General features: G+C 42.2%; 1 protein-coding gene across 5 annotated transcripts in view; it reads right to left on the reverse strand.

Moving 5' to 3' along the window:
• Nucleotides 1–771: 771 nt before the first annotated feature.
• Dnajc5 (DnaJ heat shock protein family (Hsp40) member C5) overlaps nt 772–17,601 on the reverse strand; it is a 32,291-nt gene continuing 15,461 nt past the window's right edge. For 2 of the 5 annotated variants that reach the window (XM_021646857.2, XM_021646869.2), the window contains exons 2-5: nt 7,801–7,918; nt 6,597–6,810; nt 5,501–5,672; nt 772–5,070 (exon numbers count right to left, since the gene is read on the reverse strand). In XM_021646857.2, coding sequence (XP_021502532.1) covers nt 4,967–5,070; nt 5,501–5,672; nt 6,597–6,810; nt 7,801–7,907 — 597 coding nt within the window. In that variant the 5' untranslated portion in view covers nt 7,908–7,918 and the 3' untranslated portion in view covers nt 772–4,966. Of the gene's footprint in view, nt 5,071–5,341; nt 5,417–5,500; nt 5,673–6,596; nt 6,811–7,800; nt 7,919–9,760; nt 9,897–14,764; nt 14,878–17,601 lie in introns of those variants that run through there. The other 3 variants (XR_002476769.2, XM_060382683.1, XM_021646865.2) reach the window with 3 other exon arrangements.

A 17,601-nucleotide genomic window follows, 5' to 3' on the forward strand; every position in this document is an offset into this window, starting at 1 on the left:
TGGGACCAGAAGGGTCTAGCCCAGCAAAAAAAAGCTGAGATTCTTATATGCTCTCTATACTCCTTATTCCTCTTAAGCTGCAAATTCAGTACAGAAATCTGAGGCCAAGGTCTCACTCTTAAGAATCAGAGTACCACATATGCCAAAATCAGTTCATGTAACCCATAACATGTACTATTCCAAATTTTTATACTGGATTGGGGTCTGCCCCATTACTCACTACAAAGGTGTGAGCAAGTATGTGGGGAGAGCAGCAGGGAAGCTTCTAGAAGCTACAAGTAACAGCCAGTGATGTGCTAAGCCAGGTAGATGAAGGAACAGAATAGTCATAGTCCACTGGTTTGGTGTGGCCATTAAGACCAGAGAGCATGGGTGTAGTGTTACCTGCTCTGAAGTAATAATTTGAGGCTGGAGAGATGGCCAGACATCCCAAGAGGGCTCCAGAAACAGTACCCTGACGGTCCCTGGCTTTATACTTTTTAACAAGTGTCAGTGGTGCCCCTACTTCCAAGGTCCATGTAACCTCAGCTGTTCAGGATCCATCTGCTTTAGCAGGGAATAAAGGTGCAAAGGACTAGCAGTTCTTCTCACCATTCTAGTCATGACATTTAGAAATGAGGTATCAGAACTGAGAGAAAGGATGTTCACAGCTGGACCAGGAAGGAGGAAATGAGGCCCAAGGGGGATTCAGCAGGGGCCAACATCAGGTGCCATTTCAGTGCCAAAATCACAAGTAGAATTTGGCAAGAAATCACTAATAAGACACGAATCTGGTCTGCAGTGAAAACATTTATTTTACAACAGCTATCTTTATTTAGATCAACATTTAGACAAGTCACCATGCAGAACCACCACAGCTTTCAGCTCGGCCCTTGGAGGTACACCAAAGTCAAGTTAGCCTGGGCTGACAGCAGCTTGTACCCTGCTGTACATTGACTTCAGCAATGGGTAAAACTAGTACAGACTTGCCATGCATTTGCATTTAGCTTTTAAAATTTGTCTTTAAGTGGAAATTTCTTCCCCCAACTAAGCATGAGACACTTTTCCAGAAAATGTATCTACCAACAGCACAGCCTAAGGGGCACTTGACCCAGGCCTTTTCTTGTCAGCAGAGGCTCTGCCCAGGCTACCCTACATGCACCTAGGTTACTGATTTTATCTGGTGTTCATAAAATTGGTCTTAGTGTTTCAAGAGAGGAGTTTCTAGCCATGTCCTAGACCTCATACACTTGAGGGCCACGTAAGCTTGGTATAGTGCCCAGTGATCTATCAGGTATGGTCACCCTTGTCCCCACATATACAGCTGAAGCCAAATTGCTGGTCAGGACCTACTCAGTGCATTCAGGTCCATGTGTCTATATGTACACAATAAGTTTAGGGTTTCCTTTTGTTTTGCCATTGAGACCCTACCCCTGCCCGACAATCCAAGAAACCACAGGCTGTTTTGGAGCTGACTTTTATTATACTTGTTGCTTTGCCACCAAACAGCAGCATGACAGGCCTGCTGTGTGATATATACATATACACATATGTACACACACCGACACACACCACAGCCCGCACTCACAGTATGTGACAACACACACCGTGCTTGTGAGGACAGAAAAGATGTAGCTTTTGCCATTTCCATAGAAGGGTAACTCAATCAAAACAAAAGAAACAGGCCAGTGCTGGGACACATGAGTTCACAGCTCAAAACACTGGAAAATAAAAAGAGATCAGTCATGTTTTACACTGTTCACAGCTGTCCCTCAATAAAAAGTGCACTGCGGGCCAAAGGAGGATGGTCATGGCCCACCAGTTCTCTGTACCACAGCACCTACACCCTCCAAGAACAGCTTGATTAAGTCACCATCTCTGGAGACCACCAGCTGCACCACTGGCAGCTCCTTTGCACAGGTTCACCTGTAATAGAAGCCATGAGTGAGCAGGACAATGGGCATTGATGTGAGCAAACCCTGGCATCTGAACATCTATCTGAGAAGAGACTGGCTTGATAATTCAGGAACAAATCCAGCAGCCATCTTGGGAAAGTTTCCTGCTAACAACAGTAAACACTGGTTTCTTTCTTCTTTTGGTTTTTCGAAACAGGGTTTCACTGTGTGTAGCCCCTGCTTCCCTGGAACTAGTTCTGTAGACTAGGCTCACAGAGATCCGCCTGCCTCTGCTTCCCAAGTGTTGGGATTAAAGGCATTTGTCACTACTGCCCAGCCTGGTTTCTTTTTCTAACAGGTCCCTAGTGGGTGCTGGCTGTGTTAACTGAACATCAGAAAACTAGGAAGGGTCATAAACATTGCACAGAATTATCTAAAGTAATTTTTCAAAATACAGTCAAAAAGGAAGACAAGGAAAGACCACATCATTGAGCACAAACAGAAATCTATACTCCAGCAGCCTTGTTGAGATGGGCCCCTGGGGTCTTTCCCAAGTACTTTCTATAAGGTCCTGAAGGGGTAGCCACTGCACTGGATGAACTTCCATGGACTCCAGCACTCCCTTGGCAATACACCACAGCACCACCTACACTGCCTACGAGTATAGGAGTTAGGGGAGTGTGTGTGTGTGTGTCTATATTTAATAGTACTTGACAGGAATAGTCAGGCTGATCCTGGGGCTCACCAGTTCTTAGCTCAGGGCAAATAAATCAAGGAGACCTTAGATCAACACAGTAAAACCCTGCAAGGGAGTATGTATAGGGACAGGTCAGGGAGTTTACTGGCCTTGGCAATCACTATTATCACCTTGAAACTGTTCTACATTGAAGATTTCAAGTTCAACATGATTTGTTTAGCTTTACAAATTCCAAAAGACACTAGGTTTAACTTCTGTACCTAACAACATCACAAGTCCCAGTTCAGGACCTGGCTTACTAGGATGTGAGGTAAAGGGCCACAGAGCTACATGCAGAAGGGATGTGGCATCAGATTGTAACTTTCTACTCATCATCTACAGCTCTGGTTCCTGGTCACTGTGGGAGAAGGGCACCAAGACCAGCACCCGCTGCCCAGTGACCCCTCTTCTTCCTTTGTTCCAAATATGGGCCAAGCAATGGAGTTCTTATTCTTCTACTAGGTTTTGCTTTGTTTTATTTGAGTCAGGGTCTAGCTGTGTAATCCTAGACTGGCCTATAATTCAAGGTCCTCCTACCTCAGCCTCCCTAGTGCTAGGATTACAGGCATGCCCCACTACATTTAGCCATAGGTACAACGTTTACAAATTATTTTAACCGAGTATGTTAGTGAAAATCCCTAAAAACCCTTTAAAGAACAAAACTAACAAATCCATGGAAGGACTCTGAAGCCAGCTTCTGGCTCATAGAATTCTGCTGTAGGGTCAGCGGGGAACTCTGGCATCAGTGTCTCCCATGACCTGGATGTGTACCCTCAATCACTGCCAGGTTTGTCCTCACAATGCTGCCTCTTCTTGTAACTTCCTGTCAACCTGTTCTGGTCCCTGAAGGCCCTGGTGAGCTGGGGCCAGGAGGTGGATGGGGTGGGCTTCAGAAACACATGGTGGTTTGTCTGGGCCACTGAGCCACCACATGAGCCTTCTTCTTCATCTGTACTGGAAATGCAGATAGTCAGCAGCAACCAACAGGAAGGTTCTGGAGGAACCTGGCTCACTGATGTCTGGAGCAGCTAATTCAGCTAACTGTAAAAGGGCAGGTGGCTCCAAATCCCTGGTAACCACATTTTTCAACTCCACCTACCATGGTACCCTGTGACCAAGACTGGAATACTGACTGGAGAGAGGTTCACAAAGGAATTCTGTGGCCTGGAGCTGGCCTCCCAGGTTGAGTGACTGTCACCATAGCTTCCCTAGAAGCCAACCCTCTGAGCCAGGGGAACCAGGGTCCAGCCACCTGCTCCAGGAACCCAACACTCCAGCTCTGCCAGAGGCCTTGATGATGACAGGTGGAAGCGAAGGCAAGTGGGGTGGATGGAGCTGTGGCAAGCACAGGGAAGAGGTTCTGGATCCTGGGCACTCAAACTCTTTATAAGCAGCTACATGCCACCCACAACTGGACTCAAAGACTTTCTGACTATGACTAAGTGGCAGGTGCTACCACTTGTGGTTCTTAAAAGTCCAAAAAAGATTAAAAAGGCTGGCTTGAAGGAATGTGGAAGATGACCCGGGAATGAGGGAAGGAGGCTGTGGCCCCGTCAATCCAGCTTTGACCTGGAAAGGTGCAGAACAGAGACAAATGATTTCCCACACACCAGCAAGAGACATGCCTCCAATGATAGGCTCTCATAGTCTACAAGGCCAGAAGACCCAAGATAAAGACATTACACAGAGTGTGCTTCCACTTTCAGAAGGGGCATACCTGCACTCTCCACAGCAGATCTAACAGGAAAACTGTCACGAGGCCGAGTGAGATGATGCAGAGACCCTATGACAGCTTCCCAACTCGAACACCGTGCAAACGATTGATGCTGGTGGTGCCTGGAGGACGGGGCCCAGCTCCCTCCTTTGCAGGTGAAATCAGAACCCTGTCTGCAGCCTTGAGGATGAGATCAGAGCCATGGACTAGACCATGTCACAGGACACAGAGGCCAACATGGAGATGTAGCTCCAGATGCCTACCTGACTCCTGTAAGCACAAGGAGACAGCTGAACCTTCACTGGACCCACTTGGCTGAAAACCCAAGAAAGCACTACCATCCAGTTAATTCAGCCCAGCTATCACGTCCACAACACAGACACTGAACATAACCCATACATGCTATTAAAAAAGGATAAAACAGAAGAAGACCGTAGCTACACTGCTTTAAATACTGCATGCTACGCACTTCATGTATCAAGAATTGACAGGTGGGTGGGTTTAGAGGAGGTGGGAGGGGCCTGACCAGCCAAAGCTGGTCAGGTTGACAGCTGCCTCCCCATCTCAGTGACTACAGTTCATGATTCTAAGGTTGCAGTGGCCAGGTGCTGATTCATCCTCTAATCACAGCCTCTCCTGAATTTAGTTGAACCCGTCGGTGTGGTAGCTGGGATGGGAGTCAGCCGTCAGCTGGGTGGTCTCTGTGGCAGATGCTGGCTGTATGACGATCGGTGTGTCTGAAGCCTCTGAAAAGTAAGCAGGCAGCCTCATCGCACAAGGGCAGCAGCCGCATTGTGTGCCCATCGACATGGTCCTTGCATCACATCATTCGGCCACCTGGACAGACACTCAGGGGAGAGGCTACTTGCTGACCTCCACCCAACACACTTATCTCAGTGGTCTCAGGTCACACCAGCCCGGGCCCTCCCCACCTGCCTGCCTCCCTCCCCACCTTTGGTCCCTCAGATCTACGGCTACCAATTCACGGGCAGGAACAGCTCCCTGCACCTGCTTTACCTCAAGTGTCCACGTTCACACCTCAACAGTCCCAGATGCCACCACAAACACTCTCGGCACAGTGTCAGTGCCCTCCTGTTTGACAAGACAGTTGACACCGTTCAGGGCCAGTGCTGGCTCCACCCCACACACTCACAAGGTCCTGGGGTGGGCACTCACCCCTTTCATCAGACTGCAGCTGTGCCTCCAAGTCTTCAGGGGATACGTAGAATTCTGTCTCCTCACCCTCAGGTGCCTTAGGCTTGCATTTCCCACAGCAGCAGTTAAAGCAACAGCACAAACAGCAGCAGCAGTAGCAGCAGGTGAGGAGGCCACAGACAACGAACAGAGCCTGGAAGAGAGAATATCGGCTCTGTAAGGGCCCATAGGCTATAACACAAGAACTTCCCTGAAGAAGATAGGACAAGAGCTGTAGTGTATACAGCTAATGCTAAGGGTATCCTACAGAAGAAGGCTGTAGACAAAGAGAACTTGCAGGGTAAAAAAACAGAAGAAATAGAAGCAATAAACAATTTTTAGAGACTGGATTGAGCACAAGCCATGAGGTTCTATTGCATTTGACTGCTTTTCTGAACTCAGAAAAGTGAAACTTTCCTTTTCTTCTCTATTTCTTTTTTATTCAGATGTTGGCCAGAGCCTAAGTATGCTTTTTCTGGTACTTCCTTACTCTTTCTCTGAAGGCTCTCTTCCAATTTTCTGCAATGCAGCTGACCTCCACATCTAACTCAAATGGCTTTCTCCTTAAGTTCCACCTTGAAATCTGTAATGGACTTCTCTCCAAAACTATGAAAACCGAGGACTAAATAATAAAAAGCCAAAACCAGGCTTTTTATACCTAAGGGCCACATGGCAGTTCACACTGACTCTGTCTATGGCTGACAGATGAGGGAAGCAAAAAGGCTATTAAAACAAATGATGTTAAGTCAAGAGTTTCTAAAGTCATAGTTTTAAGTCTTCCATGCTAACAAAAAACCTGCCCACACCATGATGAAAGAAACGTTTCCTATCTCAATCTTTTAAATAACAACATGCATCAGAGAAAATCATGTTAATGCAAATGGTTCTGGTCCAGGTACACTGTGCCTGCCATGAACAGGCCAGTGTGTCAGTTGCAGAGCTCATGGAGGACAGCCCCAGGCCAGAAGCCATGTCAAGAGAATGGAGACACGTGTCTTTCAGTGTCTGCAGTCCTGCTGTATACTAGAATTTTTAACGCTTTCAGTGTGGCAACGCACACTGACTGCCCCATCCTCACCTTGGCCCACCAGCTGGAGAGTACGAAGTAGGTGTTGACGTTTTCCTCCCCAAATTGCTCGGCCACATAGAGCCCCAACGAGCCGTACTTGTCATAAATGTTTCTTTTCGTGGCATCTGTCAGGATGGCGTGGGCGTTGTTAATCTCCTTAAACTTCTCTGCAGCCTCTGGGTTATCAGGGTTCTTGTCAGGGTGATATTTCAGGGCCAGCTTCCTGTAACCAAAACCATTTTCTGGCTCTACCTTGGTCTTGCATTTCTCATTTATCCATCAGAGTCCAGGGGAAGAGATACTTACCCATTAGCATTTCATTTTTCAACTTTCCAGAGATCTGGCTCATCAGAGTCAAAAGAAGTCTCTGTAATTGCTTAGGGTAATCCTCCCTACTAGGATACATGTACAAGGGAGAGTCCTGAGATACTAAGGGTAGGACACAGCTTACAACAGTCACTCCTGCCAAATCCTAGTGTCCTGGCCAGCTAGCAGAACATTTGGAAAATAAGCCAATGGCAGAGAAATGTATAATGTTGACATTTTAGTACAATACAAGTAGACGACCAAAGAAATGTCTGAAGTAAAGCTGTCCCACCCCCTTTCTAGGTTACCATATGATATTATACCTAAGAGATACAGTCTTCAAGTCCAGTCAAATAGCCATGACAAGATAGATAGATAGATAGATAGATAGATAGATAGATAGATAGATAGATAGATAGAGCGACCTTATAACTGTGTTAAAGTACAGCAGTTAGCACTAAAGGCTCCTCCATTTATGCACAGGGTTCAGACCCTGATCCTGTGGTCTGGGGAAAGTTAGCAATATCTTCCAGGTGTTTTGTTGTTGTTTTTTTTTTTCCTGCTAGGGAACATTAGTTTAACAGTTTTTGTTTGTTTGGGAAAGGTCCCTCTCTACATAACCCTGGTTGTTCTGGAATTCACTATGTGGATGAGGCCAGCTTCAAACTCATAAATGTCTGTCTGCCTCTGGCGCCCAAAAGTGCCAGGATTAAAAGCATTTACCACTATGCATGGTCAAGTGTGTTAAGTCTGAGGATTTGACTATAAATGTAAGGATGAAACACAACTATTAAAGATCTGTCTGAAAACAAACAAACAAACAAACAAAACCTATGTCATTGTTCTTGGTAACTTATAAAGAAGCCATATGAGGTCTTGTGTTCCTTTGGGGAACACAGCTGCTTACCGATAGGACTTTTTAATGTCATCTGAGGTTGCATTCTTGTCCAGTCCAAGAACATGGTATAATGATTCCCCAGAAGTAGAGAGTGAGCGCTGCCTCTGGTCAGCCATGTTAGGTTAATCTACGAGAGAAGATAAAGGGAAATATGGAAAAAATTTCAAAACCTGGGCCAGCAAGATGCTTAGTGAATAAGGGCACTGCTGTCACGCCCAACAAGTTAAATTTTGATTCCCAAAACAAGTTAAATTTTGATTCCCAAAACTCACATGGTAGAAGAAATAACTCCTAAAAGTTATCCTCTGACCTCCATAAGTATGCTGTTCCCCCTCCCAACCCCTAAATAAAACATGTGGGGGCCAGTTTCTGTACTACATATGAAATGTTGCAACTACTTAAACAGAGTTTAGAAAACTGAGCATGTGTTAAAGTTTAAAGAAAAAAAAAACAATGCTACATAGTCTGGCATATGCCTATAATCTCAGCTTTTTGGGAGGCTGAGACAAAATGATCTCAAGTTAGAGACCAACCCTATATTTCCATATCAAAAAACAAATTTAAAAATACCTTGTTTTTAAAACCCCACAACAAAACCTTAAAGAAATAAAACACGAACAAAAAGCTTCAATTATGATGAAAACATTTCATGAGCTTCTTACAAGACCTTCAGAAAGAACTTCAGCACCCACCAAGGAAACCCTGAAACCCAAGCCTCTGTGATGGGTGAGGAAACTGAGCCCTGAAACTTACAACAACGTTCAGAACTTACTTGGAATGTAACTTATTTTTACTTTCTTATTATTCTCATTTTTATTTTCACTAAGTACTTCTTTAGCTTCTTTTGGCCATATGACCCCTATATCTGTTTTTAATTTTAGAACTGTCTCCAAAAATGTTTCTTTCCGTATAATAAATCAATAGTGTTTGCACAAGACTCCCACCTATCCTCAGAACACTGATTAAGAGTTATCTATATTCTTATCTCCTGCACTGTCATTCTTGAGATTCCAAATAAAGTCCTTTTTAATTCTGCAGTGTCTGGGTATAAAGTGACTGACAAAGCAAAACCCAGTAAAACAGAAACAACAGAGAAAAATTAAAATGCCAAGAGTTGATACTTAAAACAAACATTTGTGTGTGTGTCTGTGTGCGTACACATGCAACAACACATGTGAGACGGTCAGAGACTAATCTATATAAGTCCATTCTCTCCTTCCACCCAGGGATTAAACTCAGGTCAGTAGGCTTGGCCTCAAAGGCCTTCCTTATCACCAAGCTTTTCTCTGGTCCAAGGGTTGACTGAGAACAAAAATAAAAACTGAGGGCAGGGGATATAGCCTAGAGTCTGCCTGCAGGCATGAGACACTGGTTTCGATCCTTGGGTCCTGAAGCCTATCTGAATAGGTAAAAGACAAATTTGTGATTTACTAATTCTTATACTTTAGACAAATAACTTAATCAGGCTTATGTATTAAGTTTTCATAAAAAACTCAACAAAAATATTCAAGGGAAAACAGTGTCTGTGCTTGGTTGGCACCCATCAGAATGGTGCCCTTTGCATGAAAATATTTTTTATTATTTCCAGTAATGTATGTGTGTATCTATGTATTGGAAAGTGCACAGAGGACAGGTGCCTGCAGAGGCTAGAAGCATTGGATTCCTTGAAGCTGGAGTTATAGATGGTTGTCAGCTACCCAACATGGGTGCTGGGAACTCAACTTGGGTCCTCTGCAAGAGTAGTGCAAACAACCACTAAGCCTTTTCTCTAGCAAAGTTATTCATCTTTAAATCTAACCCTTTATTTGTAACCTTCAAAGTATCTTTTTTTGAGGTATCAAACTGAAACTACCTGTAATCCCTGAAACCAAGCTAACAGCTATAACACACATGCAGAGGACCTGGTGCAGACACATGCAGGCCCTGTGCTTGCCATTTCAGTCTGTGAGTCCATGTGAGCTCTGCTTACTTGATTCAGTCGGCCTCCATCCTCTTGGTGTCCTCCATCCCCTCTGACTCCTAAAGTTTTTCCTCCCCCTCTTCCTTGGGGTTGGCCCATCTCCGAGGGAAGGGACCCAATGGAGACCTCCAATTTAGACACTCTCTCTGCATAAATGTGGGTCTCTGCACCGGCTCCCATTTGCTACAGGAGGATGCTCCTCTGATAATGACAAGGCACCAATCTATGAGTATAACAGAATATCATTAGGAATCATTAAACTGATTTTCTTTCTTTCTTTCTTTCTTTTTTGGCCAGTCATGTTTGGTTCTACCCTAGGTTTCTGGGTTATTCAGTCTCCAGTTTCTGGCCATCTAGGCAGTGTAGGGCATTGGTTCCCTCTTGTGACAGGGACATCAAGTTAAACCAAACATTGGTTGGCCACTTCCACTGTGCCATCACTGCCCCAGGACATCTTGTAGGCAGAACAGGTTGTAGGTGAAGGGTTTTGTGGCTGAGTTGGTACTCAGGTCTCTTTCTGTAGCCTTCTCAGGTCAAAAACGTTAGACCGTAGGAGTAAAGGCCCCTACACCAGCTCGACCTCTGTACACTCAATTAGCTATGTGGAAGTTGTCCTTGGCAATGGAACCCATTGTCAGTTTTCAGAGAGTGACCTTCTGTCCTAGCATCAGGATTGTTTAGGAATCTCCATAGATCTCCTAGGCCAACAATCCAACCAAATGTAACCCATTACCATCACTGGGAAGAAGCTTGTCTAGCGACAAAAGATGGCCAGTGTAGACTCTGAACCCTTCATCACTAGGTGTCTAGAGTCATCTTCATAGATTCCAGGAAGTTTCTACTGCACTAGGTTTCCAAATGCCCCCAATCTCCTCACCTTTTCTCCCTTCACAGCCCCCTCAACAGATCCCTCCTGCTCCCACCCCCAGAATCCACTGTTTCTCTTCCCCTCCCCAGGGAGATCCACGCATCTCCCCACCATAACCCTACTTTTCACCTAATCTCTCTGGTTCTATGGGTTGTAGCTTAATTATCATTTATTTAACAGCTAATATCCACTTATAAGTGAATACATACCATATCTGTCTTTCCGGGTCTGGGTTACCTACTCAGATTTTTTTTCCTAGTTGTATCCAACTGCTTGCAAATATCATGTCATTTTCTTTAAACTGCTGAGTAATACTACATTGTGTAAATAAATGTACCACATTTTCCTTACTTAGTCTTAAGTTGAGGGGCATCTAGCTTGCTTCCAGTTCCTGGCTATTCCGAATGATGTTGCAATAAATATAATGAAACAAGTGTCCTTGTGGTAGGATGGAGTCTTATTTGGATACGTGCTCAAGAGTGATAAGGCTGGGTTAGAGGTAGACTGATGCCCAGTTTTCTGTGAAACTGCCATACTGATTTCTACAGTGGCTGCACAAGTTTGCACTCCCACCAGCAATGCTCCCCTTGTGCCACATCCTCACTCATCATAAGCTGCCAATGGTGTTATTAATCTTAGCCATTCTAACAGGTGTAAAATGGAATCTCTAGGTAGTTTCAATTTGCATTTCCTTGATGGCTAAGGATATTGAATATTTCTTTAAGTGTTTCTCAGCCACTTACGAGTCTTCTACTGATAATTATGTTTAATCAGTACCCCATTTTTAGTTGGGTTATTTAAGGTTTTAATATCCATTTTTTTGAGTTCTTTATATATTTTGGACATTAGACCTCTATTGGATGTAGAGTTAGTAAAATATCTTTTCCCATTCCATAGGCTACCTCTCTGCCCCACCGATGGTATTCTTTGCTTTACAGAATTCTTTGCTTAACAGAAGAATTCTTTACAGTATTCTTTGCTTAACAGAAGAATTCCAGTTTTATTTTAATTGTTGATCTTAGTGCCTGTGTTATCCATGTTCTGTTCAGGTAGTTGTATCCTGTGTCAAGGTGTTCAAAGCTAGTTATTCCCTACTTTCTCTATTAAATTCAATTCAGTGTATCTGGCTTTATGTTGAGGTCTTTGATTCACTTGGAACTGAGTTTTGTGAAGGGTGGATAAATATGGATCTATTTGTATTCTTTTACATACAGACACCCAGTTTTACCAGCATCATTTGTTTTAGATGCTTCTTTAGCAAAAATCAGATTCTTACGTGTGTGAATTTATGTCTGGGTTTTAAATCCAACTGATTAACACGTCTGTTTTTATGCCAAAACCATGCAATTTTAATTACTATAGTTTTGTAGTACAGTGTGAAATCAGAGACAGTTGGTAACTTCAGAAATTCTTTTATTGTTCAGTGTTGTTTTAGCTATCCTGGGGTTTTGTTTTTCCATATGAAATTGAAAATTGTCTATTCAAGATCTGTAAAAACAAACAAACAACGAAAAACTACTGGAATTTTGATGAGGATTGAATTGAATCTGTAGACTGCTTTTGGTAGGATGGCTATTTTTATTACATTAATCCTACATATCTGTGAGCATGTGAGATTTTTGGGATCACTTATGTATGTTATTTATCACCTACAAATTGCAATACTTTGACTTCTCCCTTTCCAATTTGTATCCCATTTATCTCCTTTAGTTATCTTACTGCTTTAGCCAGAACTTCAAGTACTATACCGAATAGGTATGGAGTGGACCTATCTAATTTTAGTGGTATTGCTTTGAGTTTCTCTCCATTTAATTTGATGCTAGCTCTAAGCTTGTAAATTACCTTTATTATGTTTGACTATGTTCATAATCTAACACTTTTTAATCATAAAGGGGTGGTTAGATTTTGTCAAAGGCTTTTTCAGCATCTAATGAGATGATCATGTAAGTTTTCTCATGTTTCTTTCAGTTTGTTTATTTGATGGATTACATTGAAAAATTCTCTATGTTGAAGCATCCCTGCATCTCTGGGATAAAGCCTACTTGATCATGATGGATGATGTTTTTCACATGTTCTTGGATTCAGTTTCCATGTGTTACTGAGTATTTTTGCATCTATGTTCACCAGGGAAACTGTTCTGTAATTCTGTCTGTTGAATCTTTACGTAGTTTGGATTTCAGAGTAACTGTGGTCTCATAAAATGTATTGCGCAATGCTCTTGTTTTTATTTTGTGAAATAATTTGAGGAGTCTGGTAGAATTTTGTGCTAAAACCATCTGGGTCTGGATTTGTTTTTGTTTTTTTTGGTTGTAGACTTTTAACGACTGCTTCTGTTTCACTAGGAGTTATAGATTTATTTAAATTGTTGATCTGATCTTGATTTAACTTTGGTAAGTAGTACCTATCAAGAAAATCATCCATTTCTTTCAGATTTTTCTATTTGGTAGAGTACAGATTTTGATAATTTCTTGCTATCGGGTGTGCTTGCTTTTTTTTCCCCTAGAGCTTTTTGGTGTGCTATAAAATTGCTTGTATGCAATCTCTCAAAAAATTTTAATATAGGAACTTAGTGCTATGAACTTTCCTCTTAGCACTGTTTTTACTGCATTCCTTAAGTTTGGGTATGCTGTATATTAATATTTAAATTGAATCCCTGAAAGTCTTTAACTTGTTTATTTCTGTCTTGACCCATTTTTTTCATTCAATAGAGTCACACTTAGTTTCCATGAGTTTGTAAGTGTTCTGTTGTTGTTGATATCCAGCTTTAATTCATGGTCTGATAGGATGTAAGGGCTATTTCAATTTTTTTTCTATCTATTGCGACTCATTTTGTGTCTGAGTAGGTGGTCAGTTCTGGAGAAAGTTCCATGAGGTAAATGAGGTAATGAAAAAGTGGGTGGCATGCTCTGTAAATATCTGTTAGGTTCATCAGTTAGCTCCAGCATTTCTGTTTAGTTTTTGGCTAGATGACCTGTCCATTGTTCAGAGTGGGGTACTGGAGTCTCTCATTATCTGTGTGTGAAGGTCAATGTGTAATTTAAGGTGTAGTATTGTTTCTTTTACAAAATGGGATGCCCTTGTGTTTGGAAGATCAATGTTAAAAATTGAAATGTCACCTTGGTGGGTTTTTCCTTTGAAAATGTAGTGTCCTTCCCAGTCACTTTTGATTAATTTTGGTTTGATGTCTAGTTTGTTATATATTAAAATAGCTACACTAGTTTGCTTCTTACATCCATTTTCTTGAAAGATCTTTTTCCAACCCTTTACCCTGAAGTACTATCTAGATGTGTTTCTTGTTTGTAGCATAAGGTTGGGTGATGTTTTCATGTCCATCCTGTAAGCTGTTCTTTTGTTGGGGAATTGAGGTCACTGACGCTGAGAGATATCAATAAACAATGATCACTAATTCCTGTTATTTTGTAGTTAGTGGTGCTGTGTATACTTCCCTTCTTTTGGTTTTGCTAGTGTGAGATTATTTCCTGTGTTTTCACATACGTAGTTAAGCTCCTAGGTTTGGATTTTTCCTTCTAGCACCTTCATTAGTGCAGGATTTGTAGACAGATATTGTTTAAATTTGACTTTATCACTTTTACTTTCTTCATTTATATGGTAATTGAAAGTCTGGCTTGGGGCTGGAGAGATGGCTCAGTGTTAAGAGCATTGTCTGCTCTTCCAGAGGTCCCGAGTTCAATGCCCAGCAACCACATGGTGGCTCACAACCATCTATAATGAGATCTGGTGCCCTCTACTGGCCCACAGGTGTACATGCAGACGGAACATTGTGTACATAATAAATAAATAAATCTTAAAAAAAAAAAAAAAGAAAAGAAAGTTTGGCTGGGTATAGTAATTTGGGCTGGCATCCATTGTCTCTTATAGTCTGCAGCACATCTGTCCAAGCCTTTTGAATTCTTTAAAAACACAGAAATGAAAAAAAAAACAAAAAACAAAAACAAAAACAACAAAACCCCACAGAAATGTTAGGGAAGTACGTTTTTGTTTTAATCCCAGGTCTGGGATTTGGGACTGCTTTAGACTGCCCATAGCACCTGACTATAATTTACCTCATGCTCTATCAGGGGTGTGATTTTGCCAGCTGAAGATAGTTTGTTTGAAATTCTGGGTACTCTTCAGGGGATACATACATGCCAGAGCACTGGGAGGCGTGGAGGCTGTTGCTCCCCCTGCTGCATTGCCATTTGCTGGTTGGAGATATCTTGACTACGAAGATCACACTCATCCCAAGGAACTCGACACTCTAATCAGCAGAAAGTAATCTAATGAGATCGACACCCTCTTTCTCCTCTACCTAGTGTTGGGTTGGAAAGGATAGGTAGGAAAAAAGAACCCAATGAAGTAGCCAAAGCTCTAGCTACAGTTTCTATTTCCATTTTAGGGTCCTGAAGTTTTGTTTCCTTCAACTTTCTGCTTTTCTTTTTTCTTGGCGTCCTTTAAAGGATTAATTTCCTCCAACTGTTTATTTTATTGGTTTATTTTTATTTATTTTGGGACAGGGTTTTTACTCCAATTGTTTAAGTTTGTGCTTTCCTGGATTTCTTTAAAAGATTTACTCATTTTCTCTTTAAGGACCTCTAATCATCTTCATATAGTAGGGGCTGAAGATCTTCTGTGATTCAGCTATTTTGAAATATTCAGAACCTGTTATGGTAGGACAGCTGGGCTCTGGCAGAGACATATTTCCCTGGCTGTTATTGTCTACTTAAACTGGCATGTAGCCATCTGGGTTTGGGGTGATTATAGGTCTAGGCGCTGATTTCTGGGTTTGTTTTGGTTGGGTGGAAATTTTATTTCTTGGTTTCTGATTTCTTTCTGGATTTTCAGAGTGTGTTGGCTAAATGTTGCCTGTTTTACTTACTATTTGGCTAGTGTATTCACTGGGAATGCTGACTGGTGTTGGGAGGCTGGTCTCCTGGCAAGTGTGGCCTGTAATTGACCAGAGGGTGTCCACTAGAGTTTCTCTGTGCAGCCCTAGCAGTCTTGGAACTCCTTTGTAGACCAGGTTGACCTCAAACTTAGAGATCCACCTGCCTGCCTCTACCTCCTAAAGTGTTGGGATTAAATTCATGCGCTAGCACCACCTAGCTTAAATAAATAAATAAAATTTAAAGGAAGATGGGGAGCTGTCTCAGTGGTTAGAGAATGCTTACTACTCTCCCAGTGGATCCAAGTTCACTTCCCACCTGTTCAGCTCACAACTGCCTAACTCTAGCTTGCCTCTCAGGACACCTGTAAACACATAGCATACACTTACACAGAGATATGTACATAAATAAAAATTGTAAAGAGCTGTGGGTTTAGCTTAATGGCAGACTATTAGCCTAGCAGATGTTCAGTCTCCACTACTGCAAAACCAACCAACCAACTAAAACCAAACAATAAGCATATGTGGTCCGTTCCTATTCAACACTGTTAGCCAGAGCAACTTAAGACAGGTGAAAGAACAAAGCACATTAAAAAGAAAAGGAGGAATTAAAGTTGTCCCTGGTTGCAGATGATTTCAAAACAAAACAAAACATTTGAGTACATGTTTATGTCAGAGGACAACTTTCAAGAACTGGTTCTCTCCTTCCATGTGGATCCTGGGAATCAAACTCAAGATCGTTATCAGGCTTGGGTAGCAAGTGTCTTTACTCACTGAGCCATCTAGCTGACCTCAAAATATCCATCCATCCATCTATCCATTCTTTTCTTTTTTCTTTTTTTTTCCTGAGGCAGGGTTTCTCTGTGTTGCCTTGGCTGTCCTAGACTTGCTTTGTAAACCAGGCTAGCCTCAAACTCAGAGACTGGACTGCCTCTGCCTCCCAAAATGCTGGGATTACAGGCATGCACCACCAAGCCTGGCCATAATTTTATTTTTTTAAATTGTTATTATTTGGTATTTCGAGACAAGGTTTCTATGTGTAGCCCTGGCTGTCTTGAAACTCAGAGATCCACCTGCCTCTCAGGAATTCCTAAATGCTAGGCTTAAAGAAAGGCATAAGCCACCACCATCCAGCTCATAATTTTATATATAGAAAAATAAAAATTACACTAAAACACTGTCAGGAATGATAAATGACTTCAGTAAACTTTCATACACAAAATCTACATTAATAAAAAATCAGTAGCACTTTTATACATTAATAACAAAGTTGGTAACTTAATTTTAAAGATTAGGTACAAACCAGGAGGTAAAGGCAGACAGATCTCTGCGAGTTTAAGGTTAGCCTGGTCTACAAAGTGAGTCCTGGACAGCCAAGGCTACACATAGAAAGCCTGTCTCGGGGGTGGGGACAAAACAAAACGAAACACATCATTTGAGAAAGAACTTCAAGACAACAAAAAAGAAAATCAAGACCGAAAGACATGATTAAGATTAAAGCATCTTGACCTGCTAAAGGAAGCAGTGGGCTGACAAGAACATGGAACCCCACTTTACAGGGTTAAATCTTTAGCACTACAAATAAATAACGATTACAAATACTAGGGATGATATAAGGGGTACTATATTTATAATTCTCAACAACAAAAGCTACAATGTAAAAAAAAAAAAAAAACACACGGAAATGCTATAAATACAGGTTGGACACATGAAATAAAACTCACTGGACAGACTTCACAGTAGGATGCAGGCCACAAACAAACGAGCAAACTCCCATCTAGATCCTGAAGGTATCATCCAGTGTGATGAACAGAGAGAGAAAAAGACTTTTAAAATCAAAGCTAGGGCAGAGCATGGTGGTACATGCCTGTAATCCCAGCATTCAGGGAGGCAGAGGCTGGCAGAGCTCTTTGAGTTTGAGGCCAGCCTGGTCTACAAAGTGAGTCTAGCTACACAGAGAAAACCTGTTTGGGGTGGGGTTACAAACCACATGACTGAAGCTGGTAGTGCATGCCTGTAAAACTGGCACTAGAAATCAATGCAAAAGGAGGAATATTAGCTTAGGCGAGGCATAGAGACACTGTGTAAAAACAAAACGTA

The sequence above is a fragment of the Meriones unguiculatus genome, chromosome 4 (genome assembly GCF_030254825.1).
Source record: "Meriones unguiculatus strain TT.TT164.6M chromosome 4, Bangor_MerUng_6.1, whole genome shotgun sequence".
NCBI lineage: Eukaryota > Metazoa > Chordata > Mammalia > Rodentia > Muridae > Meriones > Meriones unguiculatus.